This window comes from Cyprinus carpio, unplaced genomic scaffold (assembly GCF_018340385.1).
Source record: "Cyprinus carpio isolate SPL01 unplaced genomic scaffold, ASM1834038v1 S000006593, whole genome shotgun sequence".
NCBI classification, from domain to species: domain Eukaryota; kingdom Metazoa; phylum Chordata; class Actinopteri; order Cypriniformes; family Cyprinidae; genus Cyprinus; species Cyprinus carpio.
Window position 1 is genome coordinate 130,178 of NW_024879242.1, and position 20,036 is coordinate 150,213.

General features: G+C 39.2%; 2 protein-coding genes across 4 annotated transcripts in view; both read right to left on the reverse strand.

Annotated features, from left to right (window-relative positions):
• Positions 1–20,036, reverse strand: part of LOC109055588 (zinc finger protein 239-like) — a 309,104-nt gene that overhangs the window by 66,358 nt on the left and 222,710 nt on the right. The window lies entirely within an intron of this gene.
• The window catches only part of LOC122144122 (zinc finger protein 85-like), a 73,157-nt gene continuing 55,073 nt past the window's right edge, over positions 1,953–20,036 (reverse strand). For all 3 annotated transcript variants that reach the window (XM_042754791.1, XM_042754790.1, XM_042754792.1), the window contains exon 2: positions 1,953–4,219. In XM_042754791.1, coding sequence (XP_042610725.1) covers positions 3,240–4,025 — 786 coding nt within the window. In that variant the 5' untranslated portion in view covers positions 4,026–4,219 and the 3' untranslated portion in view covers positions 1,953–3,239. The remainder of the gene's footprint in view (positions 4,220–20,036) is intronic.

A 20,036-nucleotide genomic window follows, 5' to 3' on the forward strand; every position in this document is an offset into this window, starting at 1 on the left:
ATAATACAAAGTTGGGTTTTCCTTTAGCCCAGTTCTGTTTTTGTATATGGAGTTTTCTCCATAATGATTAACAACAACAACAAAAAAAGACTACATTTGGTGGTCTCTGTGTATTAAGATGAAAAAAAATGCTATTGTTGTATTTACATTCCGCCTGAATAAATAAGTACTTCAACACACATCTTCACAATCCAAACTCCAAATCAAAAGGTTTGTCCTCACCTTCAGATTGAGTGTGCTGTCATCTGCTTAGAAATCCTGAGTGGTGTCCTTGTTAAACTCAGGTCCAGCTCTTGAAGCTTGAGTGAGGAAGTGTTCAAGTTCAGATTATAGCTTATGAAGAAAGTTATTTACTCTGAGACTTTGGTTAGAGAGGATTAAAAGCATCACCATATGAAATGGCTATGCTTTAATAAACAAATTCAGAGTAATCAATCAACATTACAGCAAGAGGCCTTCACCATGAGGTTCAGTCTTGTGTCACAAGCTTTGCAATTTATACAAGGCCGCTGCTGGCCAAATGGGTGCCCTAAGCAGGATTGTATTGTTTGCCACCCTTCCTCAAATATTATAGAAGTTAAAAAAAAAAACTACTATGGGGTCAAAATAGAACTTTAATCAAATATAAATGTAAATAAATTGTATTATTTACAAATTACAATTGTAGCTCTACAGTTACCTATGGCTATTAATACAGTTGTCTAATTGATTTTATAGTCTCAAGCATTCAGAAATCACACAAAAGAAAATTAAGCAGTTTTACTACGATAAAACCATGATTTTTGTAAGGGTTGTGATGTCCACATGTTTTTTGTTGAAGAAATTACAGAGGCTGTGTCATCTATAGCAAAAGGCTGGCCAAAAATAAAGATTAAATGAATATTTTAATTAAATGGGAAAGTCATGGCCTAATGGTTAGAGAGTTGAACTCGTAACCCAAAGGTTGGGGGTTTGAGATTCGTACCGGCAAGGACTGTGGGGGGGGGGTGAATGTACAGCGTTCTCTCCCATCTTCAATACCACGACTGAGGGGAGATCCTTGAGCAAGGCACCAAACCCCACTGCTCCGGGTATGTGTTCACGGGGTGTGTGTGCTCTTTGGTTGGGATAAATGCAGAGCACTAATTCCGAGTATGGGTCACCATACTTGGCCACATGTCACGTCACTTTCACTTTAAATATTTGGCCAATAGCCTAAACAAGGATTTGATTGTCCTGTAAGTGTAGCAGCAGCAATTGCCAGGCCTTTGGCTTCCTTTGCAGGCATTTGTTATAACATGTAATGTAGGCTACATAAATTGTTTATTTTGTATAAGCCTACATTATGCATTTTAACGGTGTTATAAACCAATCATTATTGCCTCATTGTTTTTATAATGCATTTTAAGTCATTTTAAAGGCTATTGCTTAGGTCTGTTTTTATAACCACAAAAATTATTATCTTAATACTTCTTTGTAAATTATTATTTGAAGTAACAAAACCATTGTTAATTTGCAATCACCATGCTACAAGAACGATGGTAATTTTAATATGGGAACATGGAAACTCAGAGAGAATATTAGATTCATTGGTGATGGTAAAATTATTTCCGACATTAAAACACATTATTACCATGAACAGCCAAAAAAGTTTCACAGGATTATGAACGTGCCTGAAAGGGATGCACAGGCTTCGTTTTCACCTTTTTTTTTTCTGCGCCGGATTGCTGATGTCTTTTCACAGCATGTCACAGCATGTGAGTACTAAACAAAGTTCTCTTTCACACACAAGTTTAAGTTAAAAACACACGAGTTACAAAAACCAGTAAGGCTACATTTACAATAAAAACATTAATATTGTGGAATATTATTTCAATTTATAATAACAGTTTTTTTTATGAATACATTTTAAAATGTAATTTATTCCTGTGATTCAAAGCTGAATTTTCAGCATCGTTACTCCAAGTCTTCAGTGAAATTATTCTAATATGCTGATTTGCTGCTCAAGAAACATTTCTGATTATCAATATAGAAAGAAAGTTGTGCTTATTTTTTTTTTTTTTTTTTTTTTTTTGTGGAAACCGTAGTATATTAACATTCAATAATACAATAAGAAACTAAAGTGTTAAAGTGTGAAAAATTAAATTGATCAAAAGTGACAGTAAAGACATTTATAATGTTACAAAAGATTTTATTTAAAATTAATGCTGATTCATTTGAAATATTATTTATGCTGAAAAGTAAAATGTATCATGATTTACACAAAAATATAAAGCAGAAAAAATGTGTTCCATATTGATAATAATAAGAAATTATTATTGATTGAGCACCAATATCATAACAGAGCAGCAAATCAGCATATTAGAATGATTTCTGAAGGATCATGAGACACTGAAGCCTGGAGTAATGATGCTGAAAATTCAGCTTTGATCACAGAAATATTAAATATTAATTATACTTTAACAGATATTCACATATTTACATTTATAATAAATGTTTTCTATTTCTCAATATTACTATTACTGTATCCTTAGTGAACAGAAGATACTTGTTTCAAAAACATTATATTTAAATGGGTCGTGTATGTCATTAAACATTTTTTTAAACTGGCATTAAAAAGCATTAAATTAGATTTGATGATACCTGTAGAAACCCTGTTTCAATAAAATCCATGCAAAAGTTAATGTCAGGTCATTTTAGAATACAATATAGGATGTACTAAATATTCTTCAGTTTTATGAAAAACAGAAATACGACAAATAGAATATCAGATCTCTGTCATATGGCCAAAAAAAAAAAAAAAAATGCTTTTTTGCATAATTGTGTTTGACACATGAAAACTGTAACAATGCATCTTACACGGTAACACAACTAAAATGTGTCTTCACATTAAGTCTTTGAATTTGAGGGTATTGGACCTAAAAACTCCTCTAATGGTCCTAAAATTGGTCCTGAATTTGAAGTTAACCAAAGTGTGAAAACCCTGTACATATATAGCTACACGCATCTCCATGTGTCCAGGGCCTTACTGTGATTGTTTTTTTGTAAGACTGTGTAGAGCAGATGACTGAATGAAACACTTCCCACATGCAGTGCACTGATACGGTTTCTCTCCAGTGTGGATCCTCTCGTGTCTTTTCAAATTTGGTAACCAATTGAATCTCTTATCAGTGAGAACACTTATAAAGTTTCTCTCTAGTGTGGATCCTCTCGTGTTTTCAGGTCTCCTGACTTTTTGAATCTCTTATCAGTGAGAGCACTTATAGTTTCTCTCTAGTGTGGATCCTCTCATGTGTTTTCAGATTTGTTGACTGATTGAATCTCTTGTCACAGTGAGAACACTTAAAAGGTTTCTCTCCAGTGTGGATTCTCTTGTGTTTTTTCAGATTTGATAACTGACTGAATCTCTTGTCACAGTCAGAACACTTATAAAGTTTCTCTCCAGTGTGGATCCTCTCATGTGTTTTCAGGTCTCCTGACTTTTTGAATCTCTTGTAGCAGTGTGAACACTTGTAAGGTTTCTCTCCAGTGTGGATCCTCTCATGTGTTTTCAGATGTGTTGAATGATTGAATCTTTTGTCACAGTGTGAACACTTAAAAGGTTTCTCTCCAGTGTGGATCCTCTCATGTGTTTTCAGATGTGTTGACTGACTGAATCTCTTGTCACAGTGTGAACACTTATAAGGTTTTTCTCCGGTGTGAATCCTCTCATGCAATTTTAAACGGGTCGCTGAACTAAAAGTCTTTTCACACTCAAAGCACATGTACTTTTCCACAGCAGTATGTATTTTCTGATGTACTTTCAAATTTTGTAGACGCAAAAAACTCTTGCCACACAAATTACATGAATGTGGCTTCTCCTTTGCATGAACTTTCAAGTGTTTCTTCAGAATTGAAGCCCATAAAAACATTTTACCGCATTGATCACATGCGTGCTGCTTCTCTCTAGTGTGGACATTCATGTGTACCTTAAGGTGTGCTGATTGTGTGAAACTATTCTCACATTGATCACAAGTGAATGGTTTCTCTCCAGTATGAATTCTCATGTGACGCTCAAAACTTGTTTTGTGTGTGAAGCTCCTTCCAAACGGAGTACAGGTGAAAGATTTATTGGCTCTTCTTTTCTTTAAATCTTTCTGTTCGTTTTGAGGGCAACTCAAAGGTTTTTCTCCAGTTTTGACATGATTTATCTCCTCAACTTCACTTGATTCTTCATTGTCCTCTTTTTCTTCAATGAATTCTGAAATAAAAGTAAAAAGGGTTCATTTTTGGTAACTTGTTAAAAGCTGAGAAATGTGAACATAAAAGTGACCCAATTCAATGTTTATTGTCTTTAAAGGGGTTGGTGACATGACATGGCATTTTCAATGTCCCACAAGATAAAAATGAATATAATACTGTCGTAATTTTAAATTCCAGTAAATCATTAAACATTTCTTTGTCCTACATGGACCGGTTGTTATAAAAGCTGCAGTGTTATCTGAATTTTTTTTTTTTAAGCCAAATCTAAAAATTGTCCTATTGTCCTGACTGTCTCAAGCATGGCTCAGTAAATTACAACTTTTATAGATTAAAAAGAAAAACATAAAACATGCTAATAAATATATCCAGCATAATTGTACAAGTGTCTATTTTCCATCCATATATTTCTGAAAGCGTAGGAACTTGATATATTTTGTCTCTGAAAACCATGTCCTATGGTGTGACACCATATCGTCATTTTAAATTGGCCAATTCCAGAACAAAATTACATTAGTTGAAGGACCACATTCATGATTATGTTACTGAAACCCCTTGTGAAGCCCATGACGTGTGCACATGGTCAATTTCTGTCTCAGAATTTTTCAAATATTTAACTTTTTTGGAACCACTACAAAAGTGTTACATTTTGTTGTCCTTTGTTGTGACACCCTTAAGTATATTTTTTTAATTAAAAACTGCATGTTAACATAATCATGGAAAATTATGCAAATCTGTCTTGGTAACTGCTAATGACAGGTTAGCTCGGAATTGCAAGGTCATTAATTGACAGAAAAAGGGTCAATATGACAGTATGACCCTAATCAAGATTTCCTTCGTTAAAAAATGGTTCCCTTCATCTCAGTGGAATAAGATTTTGTGACTTTTCTACATTTTCTATATCTATATTCATATAAAAACAAACTGGGCTTGATCCAGTTGTTCTGAAGGCATGTAAAAAATGTTTTTACTAATCTGTTATTTGGGGTCAATATGACCCCAGTTGAAAATGCAAAAAAAAAAAAAAAAAAAAATACAAAATTAAAAAAATAAAAATCAATAAATCCGGCATAAATCTGAAAATTTCCATACAGAAATGAAGGCCTGGTACTAAAGCACAAATGCTATGGAGAAAGGACATGCTCACTCTCACACACACAAACAAACAGGTATGACTGCCACGGAGAGCATTTGTATAGACCCTTTTACTGTTTGTACACAATGATGACGTAGCAATGTATGTGCGCGCATTTTGGCAACGGAAGTATGGCGAGAATCAGCAGCATGTCAAGCTACGCGAGTGGATTAAGCAACACAGACAGAGAAAGTTATTTAATCGCCTGCAGCCACAGGCGCTGCCGGTTCTTCTGAAACAGTCGTGATCCTGTCAGAATCCTATAAAACTTAAGCCCATTGGTGGAATATAATATCGATTAGTGCAACCGTAAACGCAACAACCAGACATTTTGATGCTGGGAAACCGTTTTGATAAACTTTCTGAGTTGCTAACACGTTAGAACCACTGGGGAACAACACCACTTCCGTTGCCAAAATGCGCGCGCAACTATTTGATCACGTGGGCTGTAAAAGGGTCTATAGAATTTGGCAAATAAAATCAGTCCTAAATGCAGAACAGAAAGAGATGAAAGAGATGAAAGACAACTGACCTTTTCCACTTTGAGAAAGTTTATGTTGAGATGTAAGAGCTACATGTTTGTGTTTTGAAAACAAATTGTTCCCACGCAAAAGATTTAAAAGAGCATCTTTGGTATTTTATTAAGTGGTAAAATAAACATGAGCTGATGAGTTAAATCGAGTGTGTTAGATGAGTTAGACAGTGCTAGGCTGATTTCAGAGACGTGTATAAATATACATATATAAAAATATAAAATGTATTATGTCTGCACACTTTTAAGGCAGCTTTAATCACCATTTCGATAACTCCATGACTTCACTGACCACGACACCATGCATGTAGTTTATTTAGCAGTTTGATATGAAAGGATACGCACAAAGGCAGCGCGTGCTGGCTCGCTGGCGCATGAAGAGCACGCACTGCGAGCACAGGACCGTATCCGCGGTCACTTGACTCATGCCTGAAACGTCTCCCTTTCTCAATTGTTCTGCGACTGAAAAAATTAACTTCTTGTCAATAGAAAATGTGACAGAAGCAACAGCAATAAGACGGATACAGCTGAAAGGAGTGAAATTATTTCCTAATGAAATGAATTTTGTAAAAGCCAAACATTCAGGAACTCTCGCAATGCAAATGCAACAAAACAATGGGCTTTGATCTCCTCGTGAAGTCAAACACTCAGAAACTCTCGCAATGCAAATTCCATGCCACAAGACAACAGATAGGAAGGTCTGGAGGAAAGACCATTTGCTCTTTGGTCCCTTCACCCATCCTTCCCCCAGGGCACATGGTCCAGGCAACTAAAAGTTGCTATGCTCACAAAAAACATTTACTATATCTTCACAGACCCCTAAAGGGGGACACACGTCATGATCGTAAACTTTTTATGTTTGGTGTCATTTTAAAGGTCTTTGTGCGATTGGTAAATTGGTCTCAATTTCACAGTAGTCACTTGTATTTAGGGCTGGGAGATGATTCATCCCAGATGAATCGCCTTCGATAATGAACGCGATATTGCGTACCTTGTCAGTGAACTACGGCTCTGTCTATTAAATGCCGCTCCTTTTTAAAGCAGGTGATGCCGATTTAGCGCTAATCACGGAACCGGCTTTACTGACTAGATACGCATGATCATATCGTTCGATATATCTCCCAGCCCTACTTGTATTATAAGAAAGATTGGAAACTTTTGTAGAATTGTGTTCTGCTGAGGAGGGGGTGTGTCCCCCTTCAGGGGTCTGTGTCTATCTATCTATCTCCAAGCCAAGGTGTGACCCTGGGGACACGAGAACTTAACACACCAAAAGGTCTTTATGTTTTTAAAACTGATTTGAAGATTTCTTTGTTGTCTGGTCTGAGTATATAAGCGAAGTGACAAAACATTGCGGGGGGATTCTGTAGTCAGAAAAACTCCCATGCAGTGTGTGAGAGTTTTTGGAGCTCTGCACCAGAACTCTCGCTGCTGTGTGTCTCTCTGCTGTCAAGTATGATTTAAAGATGTAACTGTGTTAAACACATTGTGCCCATAGAGCACACTGTATTGTTGATTGTGCTACTACATTTGCACATAAGCTAGTTAAGTTTATTCTGTAAAACACCTGAGTGCTTTGCTATGGATTTTAGTCCGTGTGTCTTTGTTTGTTTGTCTCCTGCTTGGAACTCTTGGCTGTTTTCCCATATGGCTACAGTGTCTATGTACAGGAGCAGGTTGCCACCGGCTACAATGTGATTCACAATTGCATTATCTTTTCTAAATTGGCTTCTAATTGCTTCATTATGTAATTGGCATGATACAATTATACCTGAAAAATAAAAAATTGTTAAATTTGATCTCTTCTGAAATCATTTTTCAAGCAGATTAATGTCTAGTGGTATTTCCGCAAATCTGCATTCGGGACAGATCATACTGATGCACTAATGGATGAACCATGGGGAACACCATTAGGTGCTTCAGATTTCTGACTGTCGCTGACTTAACACGATGTAGCTCTCGTGGTTATAGGAAAAAAAATACATTTTTGTTATGAGCATGCAGGGTGTAGCTCACTTAAAGGTATTATAATGCATCCTCTGAGTAAGTTTGGAACTGACGAGTTTGTGTCCGTGGGTTCACTATCAGCTGAGTGTAATTCCTGTGCGATACCTGGTCCCTATTGAACGAATAATTGAAAGTATGGGATTTCCAGAATCCTCAAATATCTAAATTAATAAACAATCAATATCTGTGATCAGCTTTTGATAGTGATGATCACGTGAAATTGGAGTCAGATTGAACACGGAGCTAGACTAAAATTCAAACTAATTCCTGATAAATTCTGAAGCGCAAGTAAAAGACCAAATACGCATTAAACCTTCGACCAGGCCGCTCGGCATAGCCGTTTTCCTGTCAGACATTAAAATATATAACGGGCCTACTTTAGTGTACATGTCTTTTTTTTTTTTTTTTTTTAAGTAATGTCTACATACGGATAGACTTGAGTGCTGCTTGCTAACTGCTAGACCCACAGCAAAAACACCATCACAAAAATCCCGTCAGTTTGCGGTTCAGAATTTTTCATCCACTGGTCATATGTTTCTATTCACGGCGAGTTTGCAGCAGTGTTGAGCAATATAGCCAATCACAGACATATCTGTTGATTTCATGAACGCAATCCCAAAATGCCGGTGTTTTGTTAAGTTTTTTTTTTGTTAAGAGTTCAACACGTTCGCGAATTCTCTCTTTAAGCAAATAAAGTGGAGACATGATGTAAATAAGAGATTAATTGTGCAGTGTAAAGCTCCTTTTTTATTATTTTATAATTTGTGAGATTGCGATGATCTACAGTAAGATGAGTGACAGCTTTCCAGTAATTATAAGGGGTGCGCCTATTGCGCACTATAATCCATTTAGAATTTACATACATTCAATCAACGATTCACTTTCTGATAACCATTTATCCATTATGATTATACAATATGAAGGTGAAGCAGGTCTATATATGCATGCTGCATGTGTCGACACGTGCCCGTGAGTAAACAAATACCATGCCATATATACAGACATTCATAAAATTGCCAGAAACAATTTTAATAATATGTTAGACAAGATCAAGACTTATACTCAAAGATGGAATAATCTCTGGAATAAGGAATAAGTCTCTCTTCAAGGCAAAATCTCCACATCAAAATGAATTTGTTACCTTGGCTTAATTTTCTTTTTCTATGGTGCTGCTTTCCCCTCCTCCAGGTTACTTTAAGGAGATCAATTCCATACTTTCCAAGTTTATCCAGAATGGGGAATGGTAAACGACCCAGAATAAAACTTGCCACGTTGCAGCGTCCTATACTTTCAGGAGGATTGGCTGTACCAAATTTTTAATTATACTATTGGTCATTCCAACTTAAGGCTCTTCAAACTTGGGTCGAACCTCAATCTAACGTTTCATGGAGAGTAATCGAAGCTGACAAGGTTAAACCACACAGGCTCCAAGATATTTTAGGAAAATAAAATGATAAATATAAATTTGGCCCGGTTGTTTTATATATATATATATATATATATATATATATATATATATATATATATATATATATATATATATATATATATATATATATATATATATATAAAACAACCGGGCCAAATTTATATTTATCATTTGTATAACCCTAACCCAAAGTAGGTACTATCTTACAGCGGTTTGCAACGATTCTCCTTTCCCCCACAATGCATTGCATTACGTCACCTTGGGGAGAGAATTTACCAAAGCCCACCTTGAGAGCGACTAGAGAGACGAGTAGTAGACAAGAGTATTCAGATAGCGCAGATTACAGATAAATACATAGATATAGATATGCATTATATTTACCATTGTATTTTATGTTGTTGGGTATCACAAAATGGAATATAATATGAAAAAGTAGGTACTATCTTACAGCGGTTTGCAACGATTCTCCTTTCCCCCACAATGCATTGCATTACGTCACCTTGGGGAGAGAATTTACCAAAGCCCACCTTGAGAGCGACTAGAGAGACGAGTAGTAGACAAGAGTATTCAGCGCAGATTACAGATAAATACATAGATATAGATAGATAGATAGATAGATAGATAGATAGATAGATAGATAGATAGATAGATAGGCTAGTATAGAGAGAGATATGCAGACAGACAGATAGCATAACGTTAGCATAGATAGCTAGCAGCTAGATAGATAAATAGATAGAAATATATAGTAGGTAGATTGACAATGGTAAACTACTGTGTTTGTGCTGGGTGTAAAAACTCCACCCAAACAGGACACAGGGTCCATGGCTTCCCTATGAAGGACAAGGCAACAGTCAGACAGTGGGTACAATTTGTCTGTGTTAGGTGGGCATATTTTTCAATGACCTCTGTCACCACAAACTCGAAGATCTGCAGCGCACATTTCAGGGAGGAGGATTACAACACAGGGGATATCAGGATGGTTTCTCTTGGGCTGAAGAGGCTGAGCCAGGTACAGCTTATATCGACCGCCGTGCCATCTGTGCACACGCACCTCTCTGCCTGCCCTGCCCCAAGACCAAGAGGCACTAACATTTAATATTTAATGGTGATTGTGTTGCTGACCATTTTGGATTTCTTTGCGCAAGATGTTGACAGATGCCTCAATGCAGGAGACCGCGAACAGTGTCGGTGCTACGATAGATGACCCCTTGCCCTCCTCCTCCACTTGTGACACAGTGACACAATGTAATTTGTAGCCCCCTGGAATGTCTCACAGTAAATCTTGGGTATTTCTGGGATGATTCAATGTTTGAGTGGTTGATATGCTGTCTAAAACATACGTTGCCAAATTCTATGCATGCAGGACATTTCCATACACGTTGATGAAATTAAAACATAGCCTACACCAAAACATAATTGCCATAACAGATTTTCCATGATTGTCATATGTGTGGGTATGTTTACTGCCTCTGCCACAGCTGTGCAGGTTAACCTAAAGCCCAAGATGGTCAGTGTGCGGACTCAAACGACTTTCAGGATGCAAACTTCCACCCCCCTCACTAGTCCTGAACAAACTGATGAAGAAGAGGATCCCTCTGTCATCATCAGTGATTCATCATGGGTGCCAGAAGATCAGATGTCTGATGAGGATGAAGAGGAATTGTGTGAGGAGGAGACATCTCAAACTTGTCACCCCCACCAAAAGTGAGATAATTTAAAACCAACATAGACCAACTACATTCGATTTTCATTTTTGTGTATCTGGTAGTTTGAATGACACCCCCCAAATTTGTAATTATCCCCAGGTCAGAATCTCTAGGGCACTCTGCAAAGTACGGCTCATACTTGTTGATAGAGGAGAGAGTGAATAAGGTGGTGGATGTGCAACTTGTTCAGGTAAGCCTGATGTTATATGACAAAGAAAGTAACTCTGTGGACCGCAACTTATATAGCACTTTTCCACTACTACAACCATGCACAGGGCTTTATCATGTCTTTTATCATTAATAATAATAAATAATAATTAGTAGTATTATGCATGCTCTATAATTTCTATGCAGGATAATCTCATGTGTGTTTCCATTGAAAACAAAAATCTTTCTGTCTATCTATCTCTCTGTCTATTTGTCTGTCTGTCTGTCTGCCTACATATCTTGGTCTTTGCAGGCTCAATGGGAGCAATAAAACTGGAAAGCACACAAAGACGTCCTTACTGAAAAATGTGAGACAGCTGTCTCCACAGCACCAGACTTTCTCCCTTGAAGCCTTCCACTCCCTCATCCTACACTTCGCACCCAAGCACACTGGATTTTCATACCTGGGCATGTATAGCAGGTCAGTGCTGTGCAATGGAATACATAATGCTGTATTTTAATCATACATACACAAGATTTTTGTTTCAAAGGTGTTTTCAAATTTGTTATTCTGTAGGCTTCTCTTAGTGGCACTACATTATAACTTCAATACAAACAGAGAGACAGCACGAAGAAGCGATGGAACGGAGAAGTTTTGCGTGCGATACCCACGGTTAAGAAAAGGTGCCTATGTAGTGCATCCCATCAAAGAGAAGGCCTCATACGGTAAGCCGTGTCATGCAGTTGTATCATATTTTGACATGGCGAATGAGACATCTGATCAGTGACAGCAATCTTTATACAGTATTTTATCATTATTATTGTCACGATCATCAGCTGGAGTGCCCATGAAGTACAGCAGAGGGCACTCCACTCAGGACTCTTGCATGTGGTGTCCATTTCCATTCCCAACTCCATTTCCCATAATCCTGTGCTTAGCTCTAATCACCACCAGGTGTTCCCCATTACCACTCCCCTATATAAACTGTGTTTAGACTCTCAATGATTGCGAAGTCTTGTCTAGCATTTCCGAGCGGTTTCCCTGTGTTGTTCCTTCCGTGTTTTGATATTAGATTGTTTATACCGACTGTGATTCTCTGCTGCCTGCCCTGACCTCTGCTTGTTTCTGTTGTTGATTTTGGATATCCCTGTACATACCTGACGCTGTTCCCCGATCATTGCCTGTTTGACCATTCTGATAATAAACTACTGCAAATGGATCCGAACGTCTCTGAATCTACGTTACAGAAGACTTCGCCAAACAAGGATCCAGCGGGGTTTTCTGAGGAACTCAGGCCAGGTATGGACCCAGCTGAGCAGCTGCCTGAGCTGCGGCAGGGAAATTCTTCCATCGAGGATTATGTTGCCCACTTTTGTGAGCTGTCCTTCCGGGTATCCTTTGGGGACATAATGCTGAAGGACATGTTTCGTTTTGGACTAAATGAACCGATTAAGTCCTGGCTACCTAAGGGGAAGTTCGAGTGCAGTCTAGGAGATTTTGTGGAATATGCTTTACTGTTGGCGGATTCTAAGTTTACTGTGGGTGTTGTGGAGGAGGAACCCCAGAGTCCTGCAGTATCTCCCACTCCAGGGTGTCTCCACAAAATGGCTGCCGTTCCAGAGTGCCGTCGCATCATGGCCGCCATTCCAGAGTCTCATCACGACATGGCCGCCAGCCCAGAGCCACTGTGCAAGATGGCCGCCAGCCCAGCGCCACTGCACAAGATGGCCGCCAAACAAACCACGCTGCACAAGATGGCCGCCAGCCCAGCGCCACTGCACAAGATGGCAGCCACAGGTGATCATCAAGAGCAGGGTCAAGTCACCGTTGATCGTCAAGAGCAAGGTTGAGTCGCCGCTGATCTTCACAAATCAAGTCAAGACACTACTGAGCTTCCAGAGCCTCGTCACATCTCAGCTGAGCTTCCAGAGCCTGGTCACGTCTCAGCTGAACTTCCAGAGCCTCATCACATCTCAGCTGATCATCCAGAGCCTCGTCTCATCCTGTCTGTTTCGCCAAGCAATGTTCTCTCAGCCTGTTGTGTTGCTGTCAAGGAGACGGTTACTGCTGTGGAACCTCCAGAGGTGGCAGCAACTGCTGCAGAACCTTCGGAGGTGTCAGTAATATCCACCCACAAACTCACGGCCTGTCCTGTCACGGCCACAGAGGCCGTACACGAACTCACCGCCTGTCCTGTCACGGCCATGGAGGCCCTCATTAACCTGTTTATGTTCTCTGTTTCAGTCCTACCTGACCAGACTTGCTCTCCTGTGGCTCCTTCTCCTAAATGCCCTCCCTCCCACCCGCTCCTGCCTCCTCCACCGCTGTCGTCTGGCAGTCCCTCTGCTCACACTCAGCCCATCATCATTGCTGTGCAAGCTCCACGGGACTTCCATCTTCCAGCATGGCCGGAGTCTCCCTCACCTACACCTTCAGCCTCCAAGGCCTGGACTCCGCCTCGGCCGGTTGACCCGTCAGCTCCACCATGGCTCCTAGCTCCCTCCTCTTCGCCGTGGCCTGGCAGTCCACAAGCTCCGCCTGGCTCCCTCGTCCCTCCGGCTGCACCTTGGTCTGGCGTCGTCCATCCTATGCCTCAGTACTCCACTCCTCTGGCTTCGCCTCGTCTCTCCGTACCTCCGGCTCCATCAGGCTCCTTTATCCCCTCGGCTCCACCTCAGTCCTCTGTCGCTCTGGCTCCACCGCGGCCTTCCAGATCCACATCTCCGCATCAGTCGCCAGAGTCATCTGTTCCACCTAGGACCTCCGGATCCTCCCTGGCTCTGGGGCTCTCCATCTCCGCCTCGGGCTCCTCCTCAACCTGCTCCGCCGCCGTTGCTCGGCCCCCTGGAGTCGGCGGTCATTCCTCCTCCATGGCTCCTCCCTCCATCCCTCCCCCTGTTCCGCCTCCGCTCCACCTCCCGCCTGAACTCTGGTCTACTCTCACTTAGGAGCGTCTGGAAGCCACTCCTTAGGAGGGGGGCTATGTCACGATCATCAGCTGGAGTGCCCATGAACTACAGCAGAGGGCACTCCACTCAGGACTCTTGCATGTGGTGTCCATTTCCATTCCCAACTCCATTTCCCATAATCCTGTGCTTAGGTCTAATCACCATCAGGTGTTCCCCATTACCACTCCCCTATATAAACTGTGTTTGGACTCTCAATGATTGCGAAGTCTTGTTTAGCCCCGTCTAGCATTTCCGAGCATTTTCCCTGTGTTGTTCCTTCCGTGTTTTGATATTGGATTGTTTATACCGACTGTGATTCTGTGCTGCCTGCCCCGACCTCTGCTTGTTTCTGTTGTTGATTTTGGATATCCCTCTACATACCTGACGCTGTTCCCCGATCATTGCCTGTTTGACCATTCTGATATTAAACTTCTGCAAATGGATCCAAACATCTCTGAATCCACGTTACAATTATTATGTATGCAGGTTATGCAACATAATTAATCGAGGCCCTTCGGGAGAGCTACACACAATAACCAAAGGCTCTTCAAGAGGTTAGCGCCAATCTGTCAGCCTGTGCACCTGCCCCCATCGCCAAATCATTAGAACAAATTCCTAAGGAGGAGGCCATCAGCCTCTATCTAGCCCAGCAGTCACGCTACAACAAATCTAATAAACATTTTTATTTTTTTCCCCAGACAGGTCCAAACATTTAGTTGTATTTATTTTTGTTGTTAGATGTTTTAGTTGTAGTAGTTTTATTCCTTCCTGTCTGTTCATTTGGTGGTGGTTTTCTGCATGCCGCATGTTTTGTACCTTCTTTGTGGTTGTTTTACAAGGGGTTCTTTACTACTTAGATGTTTGCACAAAATCATTCCTTTTTTTGTCTTTGTAAGAACAATTAATTGTAGCTGGTGGTGGGACCTTGGTGGTGGTTGTTTTACAAGGGGTTCTGCATGCTGCATGTTTTGGGCTCTGTCTGTGTGCTGTGGTTTTCTTTTTCTTTTGTTTGCATGAAATTTCTTTTATCTAATTTAGATTAACAACATAATTTACCAATCATTGTACCTGTTGTGCGCTTTTGTCTTGGGTCACTATGTGTCTGCTCTATGTGCTTTTGATATCACTGCATGTATGTATGCATGTATTTTGTGTGTGTGTGTGTGTGAGAGAGAGAGCAAACCATCAGCTGGTAAGCCGCAGGTAAGACCACACTATGGCAAGGTAATTTTATGTTGATTTTTTTTGTGCCTAACCCTTGAGTCTTTTCAGATTTGTTTATTTTATCAGGACTTCCAACCGGTCTCTCTCTTCTGTAATGTACTCCCATAACTTGGGATAAACTAATAAACTGTTTTTACTGGAATTCACATGTTCTGTGTATTGTTACATTTTAAGGGCGGTTAAGCGATCACAACAGAACAAGCATGACTTAAATCTTGAACTGAAAAATATGTAATTTTATTAATGTTGTACATGCCAATATGGTTTTTATTCATTTTCATCCAAACGAGGCCACTGAAAGCCATGAAAGGTCTCGTCACCACTATGAAATTGTTGCCTGACAGCTGAAACCAGACAGGAGGGTAGAGGCTTCCTTATATGCCTGTCAAGAACTAGAGATCGACCGATATGGGTTTTTCTATAGCCGATGCCGATGTTTAGAGGTCAGGGTCAGCCGATGGCCGATATGTGCTGCCGATTTTTAGGGCTGATATCTTGAAGTTTTCCCCCTCATTTGCATGCTAAAATGTCACACTAATAATAAGTGGATGCACAACATTTCTAAACTTATCATCATTTATTGAGCACTGACTTGAACCATCTCTCGAATCTTTTTTGTGCACTGCACGGTATTACAAATAAAAAAAAATTATCTAAAGTTAACCAAACAAATCAATAAACTGACCAAGTATTAAATATATAAAACAGGTTATATATATATATATTAAAAAAAAGTCAATCATTTACATAAAAGTTTTAGAGCATTTATCAAGCAGAATTTTTCAAGTTTGTTGGAACATAAATGTAAACTTAAATATACATTTAAATAAAAGAAATAAAATTTTATAAATAAAAATTAAACTGAAAAATATTTAAAAAAAATATATATATAAAAAATAAATAATAGTGCTGCAAACACACTAGCAACCAGCAACATTTGTGTCTGGTATAAATGACACAGAACACCTAAAGTGCATACTAACTTCAAACTTACATCGCAGTCTGTTCATTATTAAGACTAAGTACAGTCAACCAAACATATAAAAGGTTACACTGGTCAGTTTAAATAGACCATAGAATACCGGTCCACTCTGCTGTTATGCCAAGGACATTTTTGCTCATGTGAAGAGGATCATCTTTTCCGTCTAGTTTACATTAAAAAAAATAAAATATATTATAGTTTAACATTCAGATACATTGCGAATATGGAAACATTCGGATATGTGCAGAACGAGACGTGAGCAATAACCTCCAAACACATCTAGCCAAACCCGCGCGCGCTCGTCCTCGTCTGCACGCACACACCCACTGTCACGATCTAATGCACTGTAAATGCAGGATTTTATTTTAAAACAAATAGGCCTAACGTTACCGGAACGCAAAAATTCAAAATCGAACATTTTGCAGAACAGGATCAAATAAAGTACTGGTCATTAATACTCGCATAAAATGTTTAATGTGAAAAAAACGGTTCACTGACTGCGCAGCACAGCCACGAGCACCACAGTTACGTTTGGGATCATTTTATTTTTAATACTATAGTGTAATTTGAAAACATTGCAATTGCGTTTTAAAATACAACAACGAGCACCACGAAACCATTTAAAGGGGCGCATTCAGCGGTCTCCTTGACGGAAAACAGTCAACAAAGTAAAATGATCTCAAATGTACAGCACGCTCCCTTCATTTTATCAAATGATCATAATCACATATTCATTTTACAGTCCTGCTACTATCATTTTATTCAGACTTAAACCCCTTTAATTCGGGTGAGAAAGCTTTTTTTCCGAGTGGCTTTTGCACATAATAATAATACCGCTGCAGACGCATTTTGCAGCATTAATCTTATTCACTGATTGTTAATTTAAACGACGATCGATCATGGAAATGATCAAATATTGACATCCCTAAATGCAAATGAGTTGGATGGAAACCTGGCTATTGTCTGCATCAAACCATGCTTCTGAACAAATGTCATTCACCATTCTGTGCTGCTCCAGGACAGCTGTCTCCGAGCGCGGTGCTGTCAGTGAGCGGGGCGGAGTAACCCTGCAGTGTTTGTGAGAGCTGCCACCTACTCCACCCCATTTACAGAGTGAAATTCTCTGACTACCTTTATCTCCCAGGACTGTTGTTGAATCTTCCAAAAGTTTTGGCTTGGGGTCCTTCTCATGCGACAGCAGCACTTTCCACCGCACCAATAACACGGGGCTGCCCGCAGACGTGCCTGAATTTAAATCGGCGCTACTAAACACGGATATCTGCCGATATATTAAAAAAATGTCTAACATCACCCCATCTTATGTGACAAACAATAAATTTGTACACCAAAACCAAGAACTCCATATGCCCAGCGTATAGCCTGCCTGTATGCAGTGTACCGGTATTGCCTAGGGATGAGTATGTTGGAAACATGTTTTGGTTCATAAGACTTTGTTTAAAAAGTAAACAAACTATTAACATACTCGTGCGTGCTGGCTTGAAGGGGACCATGATCCTGCCTGAAACGGGTGTATGCATGCTATTTTCAGCACAAACGGATTCAGGCAGCATGCCTCAAATCCTGGATGCTGAGTGAGGCACGTCACATCTGGTTGCAGGGTGAGCTCCTCGACCAGCGACCAAAACACACTCACTTCCCTACAGCACAAGCTTTCCAACGCAGTTTCCATGGGATGGCACCACCCACACAAGCACATGCCAAACACAGCGATAGACATGCGGCTACGTTTGCAACAACATTTTCACCGGAGGAAGAGATAAACGCTTAGAAACGCCCATATAGCTAGCTTGATGCCTTCTATTTCTAGATGACAAAGACAAAGTTTACCAGTACTATGACACTATGACAAAGGTTACCGGTACTTATCTGAACTAACGTCATGATCACTGCCACTAGATATAAAGAAAAGTTGATTTTTCACTCTGTGCTATTCAATGACAGTAAAAAAAAATATGTGTCGTTATTGTGCACTGCTGCTCGTAGACTAGCTCCAGTGCTCATTGCTGTGCTGCTAAATGATAGCAACGCACCAGGACACTTCACCAACTCTCCACTCATTCTCCTCGGACAATGCATTTAATTGGCTTTGTGACGGCCATCAGTTCTTGGCAATTCCTCATTTGCCCTCTCACGTCTGGCAGGTTAGAAATTATACGGCTGCGGGCCATCATACATGTTGGCTCTTGCCTCCTCTTCCTCATCCCAGTCAGTCGCCATAGTTCTAATACTTAGGCTGAGGCTACCTTTCCTCTGCTTCTCCCCAGGGTGACGTCATCACCGAATTGCGTAAAAAAAAAGTTTATACCAAAAACGTAAAAAACTGGTCTTTAAGACCATTTTTGAGACATTTTAAAAATGATATACATATCTTGAGTGGTTTATGTACCCATTAATCGACAGTGGTGGTTAACCCTCTGGAGTCTAAGGGTATTTTTGGGGCCTGGAAAAGTTTTGTCATGCCCTGACATTTGTGCTTTTTTCAGTTTCTTATAAATATCTAAATGGCTAAAGTCTAATCTCACTGTAATCAGCACAAACTGGGCTATAATAATATGTGAGCAGCATGTGTGTACATGATTGTGCTTTTGAGAAAAAAAATGTTATGCGTGGTTAGTGAAAAACTAAAAATGTTAAATCACTTGAAAAAGGCAATAAAACACATACAGAACATTGGCTCCCGGGACTTTTGAGAACTGAAGCTTGTAGCCTAGAATTTTTTTTTCTAAATGATGTGAAAATCATCTTGTTTACTCACTTACAGAAAACAACATATTGATTTAAATTTTCTAAGACACTTTTTGTTGGTAAAAGTCATATGCGAGTAGGCGTCAACTATCATGAATTCACACCTGAGAAGACAAAGGCCTGAATAATGAGCTGCATAATGAGCCATTCAGTCAGCTGTGTCACTGAGAGGGATGAGTTACAAGAAAGAATGTGAGGACAAAATAAATGTATATAATTTTATGTTTGTAGTTTATTTAGAATGTATTTAATTATCCCACAACATAATTTAATATTCACTTCTGAGTGCAATTATACAGTTTATTAGGAACAATCAAACCTGACTTTCAAACTGAATTTTTTTTGCATCATTACTCCAGTCACACAATCCTTCAGAAATCCTTTTAACAATCTTATTTTCTACAAAAAAAAAAAAAAACATTTATTGTTATTATTATCATTATTATTATTAATGTTGAAAAGAGCTGAGAATATTTTTTTCAGGTTTTTCAGGGGGGATAAATTGAAAGAACATTATTGTTTGTTACATTTGTTACAGTTACATTTATTTGTTGCATTTATATTATTTACATCAAGCTTTTGAATGGTATAGTAGTGTATATTGTTATTGACACTTCATAATATTTCACTTGATTATACATTTAGTCAGGAATAATATTTTGGAAAAAGTCTAACTAGTAAATGTTTACACGTTATGTGAAAACTAGTAGCCTACAAGTATATAAATAAATAAAATAAAAAGAGACTTACTCATGTTTATGATCTCTGCTGAATAAAGTGCTTCATTCTTTTTTTCTGAGGAAATCCAAATCTCTAATCCTCAACCACATCACATCCTTTTGGGGTGAATTATGTCTTATTCATCTTATCGCGAAGCAAACAGTAAAATAAAAAAAACTTGAAGAACAATCTCGCTGCATTGTCTTCTGTTGTGTGGGTGT